General features: G+C 39.8%; 1 protein-coding gene across 1 annotated transcript; it reads left to right on the forward strand.

The window, feature by feature from the left end:
• Nucleotides 1–6,290: 6,290 nt before the first annotated feature.
• On the forward strand, nucleotides 6,291–7,977 carry LOC111919002 (uncharacterized). Its single transcript, XM_023914611.3, has 3 exons — nucleotides 6,291–6,445; nucleotides 6,773–7,616; nucleotides 7,733–7,977. The coding sequence occupies exon 2, from the start codon at nucleotides 6,795–6,797 to the stop codon at nucleotides 7,599–7,601; it is 807 nt and encodes a 268-aa protein (XP_023770379.1). The 5' UTR covers nucleotides 6,291–6,445; nucleotides 6,773–6,794; the 3' UTR covers nucleotides 7,602–7,616; nucleotides 7,733–7,977.
• The last annotated feature ends 3,889 nt before the right edge of the window (nucleotides 7,978–11,866 follow it).

An 11,866-nucleotide genomic window follows, 5' to 3' on the forward strand; every position in this document is an offset into this window, starting at 1 on the left:
ACAACTAGATCACAATCACATCGAGGCCTCTCATCATTTTTATTTCATCACACATCACTATCTACCCATGTTCTACCCAACATATTTCTAGATAAAATATACATGTTTATATATAGCTTAAAACTTGTTTAACATATTCATTCAATATTCATACCACATAACAAATAGTATATAATCACATAGCACGTATTTCATAGAGTATAATTCACATATGTGTATTATAAGAAAGCAACTACACACTTACTCATATCATATATCTAATACATTAATCAATACTTGTATTAAAATTGTGTATGTGAAAGGGACTATACACTCACTTGATCAGAAGATGATCGGACAGCACTACGGCTCTAAGAGTAGTAATTCTTCGATGAAATCGTGTGTTCTTCACACCGGGCTTCTTGCGGGTAGTGTTTCGGCTCGGAAACTATTTTTCTCAGGATCTTCAGGGCTTCGGGACTTGCTTCGGGTTCCGGGTTAATACCGAAGCTTCGGGGGTATATCTTGCACGCGAAACGAGGTAATATGGGAGAGAGAGAGAAGAAATTTGGCAACCAAACTCGGCTGCACTTGTGATCTATTTATAGGGTGAATCTGGTCTCGAACGCAGTGTGTTCCCTAAATGAACGCAGGGTGTTCCCGAACGCAGTGCATTCCGCCGTGCGTCATGGCTTACGAACTTCGGACTTGACATGCGACGGGACAAACTCTGGGCTCCGAACGCGGGGAGTTCCCTATTTGAACTTGGGGCATTCCCCATTTGGTAAGCATGCCTCGAACTTCAGAAATTCATATCTTTTGCATACGAGCTTCATTTTCGACGTTCTTTATATCCACGCGTAGGTGAGACTAAGATCTACAACTTTCATTTAGACTATGTCGGCTAATTTTGAATTTATTTTTATTATATTATTTTTAGTAGGTCAGGACAGGAAAACTCCGTTATAAAATCATAACTTCTTCATCCGACGTCCATTTTCGATTATCATTTAGATTGTTTCGCCTAGAAACCACTCAATCTCATATTCGAACTTCGGGTTGCATACTGGTAAGCTGAAACTTTGAAAAATCATAACTTCCTCATACGAAGTCAGATTTGGACGTTCTTTTTATGCACGATCTCGGTTTAACGTATTCTACGACTTTCGTTTAGATCAGTAAGGCTAAATATCGCTCTATCGTAAATTCACATTTTATGTCATCCAACGTCATGCCGGTTCTGTCGCGAAACTTCGACAAGTCATAACTTCTTCGTTATAACTCGGATTTCGGCATTCTTTATATATTCGAAAACCTTGTCACGACCACTACGACTTCCTTTATAGATATTGGGTTTATCTAACATTTTATTTTATCACTTATTTTTATTCTTAATTCATTTAAGTTACACAATTAAGCATAAAACACATAATACTCAAATAATACATTTCAAAACATGATACAAAGGTTAACCTAGACTATTACATCAACATTTATGCCTAGCCTAGAAACACGGGCGTTACATATAACGACTCGACCTTTGAATGTCCTAAGGTTCATCATCGTTGGTGTATATCCCAACACGTGCATCGGAAGATTAGCTATGGGAGGTTTCAGATGTTTTGGTTCTTTTTGAACCATCTGCGAAATTTTTTGATGTGTATTGTTTAAGACAATTTTGTTTTTCCTTTGCAATAATCAAAAAGTGAATATTTTTAATGCATTCTTCTTTGATTTGTGGTACATTTATTGAGTTTTTTCTAGGATTTGTGCATCGTTAGAACTGGTTGGCCAAAGTTGTTGCACATTAACGAAGACACAATTGAAATCCATTGTAAGTTTGCTTGTATTCCACCATTTTGAATATATTTGGTCTTTCGTTCGGTATGTTCCTCTCTTCATTCGTTTAAGAAAAATTTTCCACACTTTTACATAAAAAGTTGTTCCATCTTGGTTGTCTCCAAGGATAGGGTCCTCCGATGTGTCAACCTATGCTTCTTCTAAAGCATTCTCTTCATCTGGTGTCCATTGTTGATTGTGGAACTTCTCTTTTTCTTATTGTCGGCTTGAGGGTTGGGTGCTTGAGGGTCGGGTGCATCTTTGGATTTGGTTTTTCTGAATCGATACGGGGTTGAGATTGGAATATATTTTCTTGCAATGTTTCAAACACCTTAAAATCGGGTTGTGATATGGGTTGAGATTTTAATTAGGGTTGGGTTGTGATTGGTGGTAGGGTTGGGGCTGGTTTGCTCCATATGTATAATATGAAACATTTTTGGGATAATGATACATTGGTGGTGAGTATATGGGTGCATAAGTTTGAAGTTGGTACACCAAAGGCGGCAAATTGGTTGAAGTGTTTGAAGTTTTTTTCTTGTTTCTTCTATGTATTTTTTGTTGGTTAGGAGAAGAAATTTTGAGAAATAAGAATTGAGAGATTAAGAGATATTTGATATTGTGAAGGTTGGTGTGGTAAGAAATAGAGATTAATATGCGTTTATAGTGGGTGAAAAAGATTTTAAAAATTTTAAATTATTTAAACCATAACGTCTAGTTTTTTTAAAGTGGTTGAAAAATTGAATTTGGTAAGTTAAATGGTTTAAATAACCAAAGGGCTTCTACTCTAGCGGTATTCAATATTGTCATTACTCCTTGAGGTTGAGGGCTTCAGTCCTATCATAGACATAAGTGAAATTAGAAAGTAGTTTAAGAGTATATTATATTTTTTGTTTAAAAATGGTTTAATAAAAAAAAAACAAAAATAAACTCAAAGAGGTGGTACCACCATTTCCCTCTCTTATCTCACATCGGTAATACATTGCCATGTAAACCATTTTTGCTCGGTATGCCACCCGGCTGTGTGTGCCAAGCTTGCTACCTTCCTACTAAGCTCATTGTCAAGCCATACCTTTCGTTCTTATAATGAAAAAGTATTTTTTTTCCGGCAACCGGTTAAAATGGTTGATTGAACATGGTCAACAATCGACTAAACATAGTCAACGGTGAATTAGAATGTACATTTTCCATATAAGTAGGCAACCAGAGTCTTTGCTTGAAAAAGAAACATAACGTCCCAAAAATCCGTACCAAAAATTTTTCTTTAATTAATTACTAAAACCATATTCATAAAAACATATCATAAACCATAACGTAATTTAGAGTATTAATTCCAAATACATATTTTCATTATCAGAGTAAAACATTCCGGGCTGACTACTCAATGGTGTGTGTCATGCGATCACCCCGAGCTCTTCCCTCCGCTACCGGAATTACCTGAAATCAAAATTGAAAACCGTAAACACGAAGCTTAGTGAGTTCCCCAACCTACCACATACCCTACACAAACACATACAACATATACTGGGCCACGCCCGCTATTTCGGGCCTCGCCCCTACCTCGGGCCCCGCCGCTCCAGGCCCCGTCTGGCTTCGATCCCCGCTCGGACACATATCTGTTTCTCTTAGGCCCCGCCTGTCTCTGGGCCTCGCCCGCTAACCACATAATACAAATAGCATATAACACATAACTGAACATACCCTACTGTATTCCTGTCCTAAGGCCTCGCCTGTCTTGGGCCTCGCCCTACCGTGTCACTAGTGAGTCATGGAACCCCGTCCAAGATCATACTGTAAGTGAGATACGGGCCTACGCCCACACTCACTCCTTACCTATTTCGTGCCTCGCCCCTGTTCTGTTACTAATGAGATATGGAACACCATCCATACTCTGCTATTGGTGAGATACGGGACCTCAACCACACTCACCTTCCTACCATGCACATGCATGCATCACACAGACAACAAATATACTCTATCATGCAAACCATTCCTTAGGAACCCGCCCGACATTAGACCTTGGTCTTGAATATCATACTAGCAACAGTGCCTAGGGCTAACCCCCGGGTCTTCCTACTCATAACTACATGGGCCGGCATTGTGGTCGTAGACCCATTCACACAAAGGGAAACTCACATGCACTGCTGAACTTGCTGATGACCCTCTTGCTGATGATCGACAATTCTCTGAACCGCTGCTCCACTAGCTCCTCGAGCTACCAATATCAATACATATATCACTTAGTTCCAAACTGAACTCTAGAAGCCAAACTAAGTCAACTCTGGTCAAAGTCAATCTTCCTGGCTGACTCTACTCGCCGAGTCAGTCCTTTGACTCGTCGAGTACATATACTCAAAACTCTCATAATGCGACCCAAGTCGCCGAGTCACCCCAAGACACGTCGAGTTCAACGATCTCTGAGTCCCATCCTGTCCAACTCAATGGGTCACCATTCAACTGACTGATCTGAGCCTTAACCATAAGGGGTTAGTGTTTCGCGACCTGACTCGCCGAGTTGTTCTTCCAACTCGTTGAGTCCATGCCCATCTTCATCCAACTCACCGGGTCCACCCATGTGACTCGCCGAGTCGCTTCAGTTCTTAATCCATACAGTGGCTTTTCGAGCCATGTAGGGGCTCCAACTCATAGATCCACTCTTCCCAAGTCTATTCCTCACGTAAAGTTGCAAACTTTACGTGAAACCAAAGAGATTTGGGCTTAAAACACTCTAGGGCTAGGGTTTGTGACAAAGGGGCTTCACCAATAACTTATTGGCATAAACTTTATGGCTTTCTGGATCCTTAATAGCCTAGATCTGAGGTAGCAACCTCATATCTACTCCAAACTCGAAATAAACCTCCTCCATACTCAAAATGTCCAAATCTCAATCATAAGATAGATCTAAATGCAATAAGGTCAGCTTATTACCTCAAAGGATCTGAAAAGTCACACCAACTCTATATCCAAGGCTTCCTCTTGCACCACTATGAACCTCCTTCTCTTCCAAGCTTCAAATCACTTCACCAAGGCTAGATCTTGCTCAAAAATGGATATGGTAGCTAGGGTTAGGTATTCTGGGTGAGAGAGACTGTAAAAAAACCCTAGGGAAGAGAATGAGACGCTTAAATAGGGCACCAAGTCCCAAACTTAGGGTTTCCCAATCCAGACCGGACTCGCCGAGTCCACTCTCCGACTCGTCGAGTCGGTCACTTACTCTTCAACTCGGATCCCGCTCGGACTCGTCGAGTCCCACCCTGGACTCGACGAGTTGACCCCTTTGGCTTAGGGTTTTCCTTTCCTTTCTTCGTGTTTCTGATTATGGGTGTTACAAGAAATGGGTCACGATGACTATACACATAAAATATTTAACATATTTTTTAGAATATTTCATAAGAATTTCATTTTGTTTCGTCAAAATGGAAAATTGTCATTTTATTTAGTAAAAGCATGTGTTAGACTCTTTCTCAAGAGAGAATTAATTTGAATTCAAAACTTTCTTATAACATTATTTTATAAAACTCTTAACTCTATAATTTTATATTCACACAGATCTCGATTTTTTGAGAGCTATATTTGATTTTTGTGTGTAGCGATTTTTGAGAGCTATATTCGATTTTCGTGTGCAGAAGAAAACGAAGCCCTTATGCAGGACGTGGAAATAGGTGAAGGCAGTGGAGTCGGAAGGAATTAAGGAGGTTTAGAGAGAAGGAAGAAAATACAGATGTTTGTTTGTGGTAAAGTAAAATCAAAAAAGAAGAATCGAAAGATGAAACAGAGGAAATAAAAACCTGATTGGAAGCAAAGGAGGCAGGGACAAAAACTGCCAATTGATGTAAGTTCTTCTAAAGTGAAAGGAACCAAAAGTATAAGTTTTAGTATGACCAACAGGTCCAAAACTCAAAATAAGTAAATGTTATTGTTTCCTAAGGCTTTGAGAATTTATATATATATATATATATATATATATATATATATATATATATATATATATATATATATGACACTGTTTGACTTGATGATTGTCAACAACTTATGGTCTGAATCATATTAGGATGAGTTTGGATCAAATTCGGATTGAAAACCGATAAATTAGGAATCGACTTAGTAGAAAAATGATCCGTAAATTGGACCGAAACCTAGTTCATGGGCCTTTTCCGATCCGATGCAGTTCCATTGAATCGAATGCTCATCCCTAAGTCCTACATCATGATTCCCAAGGATTGGCTCACATGTCCATTCTAAGAAATTACTTATATATTGTAACATTCCACCGTATATTTGAGTAAATAACTAAATATGTACATAAATAGTTACAACTACCTAAACTTGTGCACAACTATATTTGGAAAAACCGGAAATTGAACCGCTTAAACCCAAAATCTAAAAAAAAAAAAAAACAAAAATTATATGTTTTGATTTTCAGTTTAGAGAAATATACCAAACCTAACGGGTTCTTGCAAACGCATGTAAAATATGATTTTGGGAAAAGAGGATGTTTAAAAGGAGATTTACATTTACGTGAATCCCCTATTCTCTCTGTTAAATAGCTGCATACCATTTTTCTTCAAAACCCTAACCCTAACAACAACACATGCCCCCTTCCTCTGTTCCTCAACCATAACTCGATCAGGTATGTTGTTCCTCTTCATTTCTTATCAACTCTTCTTATATTTAATTACATCCTCTTCTTCAATCAAATCATGCATTCGATGAACAGACATCTTCAAATTCTAAATTCCTGCCATTTAGATTGAATCAAATTCACCGTTAGATTCTTTTCAAATCATCTGTTGATGTACAGAGCTGAAGAATTTCAGATTTCCTTGAAATTTTTTGCTCTGTTTTTGTGGAATTGAATATGGTTTATCTAAATTTGAATTGAATTACCGTAGTAAACATGATCGAATTGAAATTAAACGTGTGTAAAGCATTCATTTATTGTGTTATTTCTGTACAGATAAGATTATGTTGTAGAGATAATGGAAGCTAATCACTTGGACTCTAATGTGCTTTTGCCCCCACGAAAACGGCTTCTTGCCTGTATGAAATCCCGGAATGGGAATGGCAATTCCAATTCCAATCCGCCATCAACTTCCAATCCCATGAACGAATTTGGTACCCGTCTCAATAACTTGTTGAGCGTTCATCCGAATGACAATAATCTTTCCCAATTGAAGATCGTGGAGGCTTCAAGATCAGCAGCTGAAGTTGCATCCAAGATTGCAATAGCTGCAAGAGCTTTAGCTGAGAAGAAGGCGGTAATGGCAGCCATTGCCATGGCTGCCGCCAAGAAAGCTTTAGAATTAGTAGCAGCTATTAACGAGCAGGAGACTTCATCATCTACCTCAAAGAAGAACAAAAGAAAGAAGCATGTTGATGTTCAAATGTTGTATGATAACAAGAATTCAAATGTTGAAAATGGAAAAACAAGTGATGAAGAATTAGCTCGACAATTGCATCATGTCATAAACAGGTCCCCTAGAATTCCTAAGAAGCTTAAAATCCCGCTTCCTTTGGAAAATGGTAGAATTAATGAAGATGAAAATTTGATAAAAGTTGATGAATTTGAAGAGGATAAGGGTATTATTGGTAGGAAAAGGGGAAGAATGAAACAGAAGAAGTTGCCTTTGAGTATTTGTCATAATCGGGGTCAATTAAACCCTAATGAAGATAGTAGATGGAAAAGCTCTGAATCAGTTGAAAATATAGAAAGGAATTCACTATCTAAATGCCAGGTGTTCAAGGAAACAACTCGTTTAAAACAAAACAAAACTATACAATCATAATGTTCATGTTCATAGGTAAGTTCACTTTGCTAATTGAGGTAGTAAACTTATTATTGGAATATTTGATCTTTTTTATACTTTGAAATAAATAACAAAATGGTGTTGTGGGCTGAAATATCTTATTTCTGCAGGCACAACATGAACGTGCATAGAATTGTTGGCTTCAAAGACGTGACCATAGAAGTCTATAGTATAAGTGATCCTTTTTTTTTCTTCCTCTCATTAGTTTGCATAGTAATCGATTGTGTTTATCATGGTTTTGTAAAGGCAAGAACGTGATTTAATTACTTGAATAATGTTTCCTATTTTTCTTTTTTTATGTTTACATATATATGTAAAATCCATTTAACAAATTTGTACAATGTTGTTTAAATCATCTTGGTGGAAATTTTCATTATTGAATTCAATGAATCACGCAATACATTAGGATCTTATAAATAAGAATTCCTATCCTCTAAACAAGGAAAAGATACCAACCAAATGGAAAATAAACTTTATCCTAAAATAGCTTGAGCATATCTTCTAATATCCCCCCACACTGCGAACGTGGCGAAGCGGACACGTTCAAGCTGAAGAGAAAGGAATCAAACAAGTATCTAGGCAGCCCTTTGGTAAAAATATATGCATACTGATGAGGAGAAGGGATGTGAAGAAGCCAAATGTGACTGGACCTTTTCACAAACAAAGTGGATGTCCATATCCACGTGTTTAGTTCGTTGATGTTGAACCGGATTGACGGATAGGTAAACGATAGAGACATTGTCACAGTAGACAATAGTGGCCTCATGGACAAGAACTCGTAGATCAACTAATAAGTTTCTCACCCAGGTTGCTTCAGCCACGACATTTGCAATGCCCCTATATTCAGCCTCTGCACTGGATCTAAAAATAATGGGCTGACGTTTAGAGGACGAGGCGATTAGGTTAGGGCCAAGAAAAATGCAATAATACCCTGAGGTAGAGCGCCTTGTGTCAGGGCAGCCACCCCAATCCGCATCGGAATAGGCAATGAGACATGAATCCAAAGAGGCCGTTAGATGTAACCCATGATCCAACGTGTCATGCAGGTAACGAAGAACCCGTTTCATAAAAACCATATGGGGTTCCGTGGAGCGTGTATGAACAGGCATATTTGTTGAACAACATATGACAGATCCGGACGAGTAATGGTGAGATTCCGCAGTGCCCCGCCAACCTTCTGTATAATGAACCGTCCAGTAGGAGTGCCCCATCAGAAGCACTAAGCTTGGAATTGGTGTCGACAGGTGTGTGACACGACTTACACGCGGTCATATTAGCCTGATGGGGGATATCTCTAGCATATTGGGTTTGTCTAAGGAAGACAGAATTGGCATCCCTAGTGACTTGGATGCCCAAAAAGTGGTGAAGAGCCATATCAGTCATAGAAAATTCTTGTGAGAACCATTTGATAACCTGACTGCGGATGGCTAGCCGTGAGAACAATATCATCCACATATAAAAGTAAGTAGGCAATCTGATCGTTGTGATGATAAATAAGCAGGGATGTGTCACATAGGCTTCTTCGAAACCCGAGGGAGGTGATGAACCCTGAGAACCTAGAGTACCACGCCTGTGGCGCTTGTTTAAAGCGGTATATAGACTTTTGCAGTCTACAAACATGATTAGGGAATTTGGGGACGATAAAACTCGGTGGCTGTTGTATGTAGACAGTCTCCTGAAGGGTTCCATGGAGGAAGGCATTCTTGACATCGAGTTGGTGAATTGGCCATGATTTGGAGACCACTAAAGATAATATTGTGCGAATGGTACCTAGTTTGATCATAGGGTTAAATGTTCCCATGTAGTCAATGATGATGGTTTGAGACTTGCCGTGACAAATTAGTCTTGCTTTGTACCTGTCTAGCGAGCCATCGACTTTAAATTTGTGCCGAAATAACCAAAGTGATCCAATGACAGGTCTATACATAGGATGAGGAACGAGCTCTCATGTGTTATTTACATGTAACACACTAAATTCATTGTTCATGGTGTGAAGCCAATTAGGGCCTGATAAAGCTTTTACATAGGAAGTAGGAATGACAGATATGTTGGTTGAGGCAGCAAAGAGATAGTGTGGGTTCGGCTTGACCACACCATCTTTGCCACGAGTTTGCATGGGGTGAGTATTTTTCATGTGTAGGGGAGGGTTTGGTTGGGGGTGTTGGGGTTGATGGTGGAGTTGTTGTGGTGGTAGAATTGTGGGCCATAGGTGAGTTGGGATGTAACGGGTTTTGAGTCTGGTCCGGTTGTGTGTGTTGGTGTTCGGCTGGTGTAGTAGTAGGAAAAGATACATTATTAAAGCTTGGAGTGTCCTCATCAAGAAAAGTATATGAGGTAGTGGATAGAGGTGTGTTGAATGGGGATGTGTACTCGTCAAAAATAACATGACGAGATAAGTGTACATGACCGGTGTGAGGGTCGTAACCCCTATAGCCACGACAAATGACAGGATACCCAAGGGACAAGCATTGGGTGGATCTTAGGGAAATTTTGTTAAGTTGATTAGAAAACATGTTTGGGTAACCGGCGCACCCAAACACACGCAGAAGATCTTATGTCGGGTGACGCCGATATAGGGCAATGACGGGGGTGTTAAAGTGGAGTTTTTTTATTGGAAGAATGTTATGGAGGTAAGTGGTAGTGTGGAGAGCTTCAACCCAAAAGGTGGATGGGAGATGAGAATTCACCAGTAGGGCACATATAATCCCATTGATTTATCGAAGATGCGTTCAAACTTCCCGTTTTGTTGGGACGTTTGAGGGCAAGAAAATCGAAAGACAAGCCCATGTTGGTTGGCAAAAAATTTAAAGTCGTGATTGTCAAATTCTCCCCCCAAATCACATTGAAAGGTTTTGATTGAAGAATGAAATTGGGTTTGTATGAATTTATGAAATGTGGTGAAGTTGGTGAAAGTTTCTGATTTGTATTTGTAACACCCATAAAATTTGAGCCAATTTAAAACTTTTTAAATCATTTAAAACCATTCAATTATTACAATTAGTTTTAAAAATAGTTTAAACATCAGAGTTCCCAAAAATCATAATCATCGATCGAGGAAGTGTACGGTCACGCCTTCGCCTTCCCGCGGCCATCCGCTGAACCTGAAACAATAAACTGAAACTGTAAGCCCGAAAGCTTAGTGAGTTACCCTAAAATACCAATGCCACACAGATAACAATATCATATAAACATATAAGCAACAGAACAACCATGCATCTCGAGTCTACAGTGTGACTCGTCCGCCCACACCATGCCTCCAGTTCACTGGTTTACTCTCTGAGTCAGTATGACTGGGCCGCCTGCACTGGGCCTTCAGTTTATCTAGCCCACTCTTCGAGCCTCGACACGTCTGGACCACCCTCTCGGGGCCTTCAGCCTATCCGGACCGCTCGTCGGGCCTTCAGCCTGACTAGGTGCCCTCCTGGGCCTGTAGTCTATCCGGTTCGCCCTAGGTATGTTGGCCTACAGCATGAAGCAGGGCCGGCTCAACCCAACCCCCATACCAATCAAACAATCATGTGCACATAAATATCATACGCTAGCATGTATATAACAAATAATCATACCGATCTAACAGATCACTAACATAGCAACCATCCTATAACTAGGATACCGACCTAACCGGTCACTAACATAACATCACCCTATATACCAGGATACTGACCTAAACCAGGTCACTAACACAATATCATCCTAACTACCAGGATGCAAATCTAGCAGATCAATAAACATATCAAGCAAATACCCGGATACAAATTCGATAAAGGGTCGACCTTGGTGCCTTAGACCCTGTTGATATAGTGAGGATAACTTATCTCACAATACCGAAACATAGAGATAAGATCAAACCCCCGAGTCACAGTCCCGAACTCCACCACCTATAACCACCATAGAACCAAGTCCATAAATTCCCGAATTACTAAAATACCCTCAGGAGTCAAACTGGTCAAAGTCAATGGTCAAGGTCAACAATCCATATTAACCTCAACTCGTCGAGTACCCTCAGCTACTCGCCGAGTTCCCTGCATAACTCGCTAACTCGCCAAGTCACTAAAGTGACTAGTAAAGTTCCTAAGGTTTGCGGTTGTAAACTCTTTAGCCGACTCGTCGATTCTCCTTTGCAACTCGCCTAGTTCATACATGTCCAAGGGTTGGGAAAACCCTAGCCGAATCGCCGAGTCACTCATCTGACTCGCCGAGCCCACGACAGTCTTCATCGGACTCGCCGAGTTGACAATGCGACT

Source organism: Lactuca sativa, chromosome 8, assembly GCF_002870075.4.
Source record: "Lactuca sativa cultivar Salinas chromosome 8, Lsat_Salinas_v11, whole genome shotgun sequence".
Classification (NCBI taxonomy): domain Eukaryota; kingdom Viridiplantae; phylum Streptophyta; class Magnoliopsida; order Asterales; family Asteraceae; genus Lactuca; species Lactuca sativa.

Bases quoted from the DNA above. Each gene is read 5' to 3' on its own strand.
- LOC111919002 (XM_023914611.3), top strand. From the start codon at position 6,795: ATGGAAGCTAATCACTTGGACTCTAATGTGCTTTTGCCCCCACGAAAA.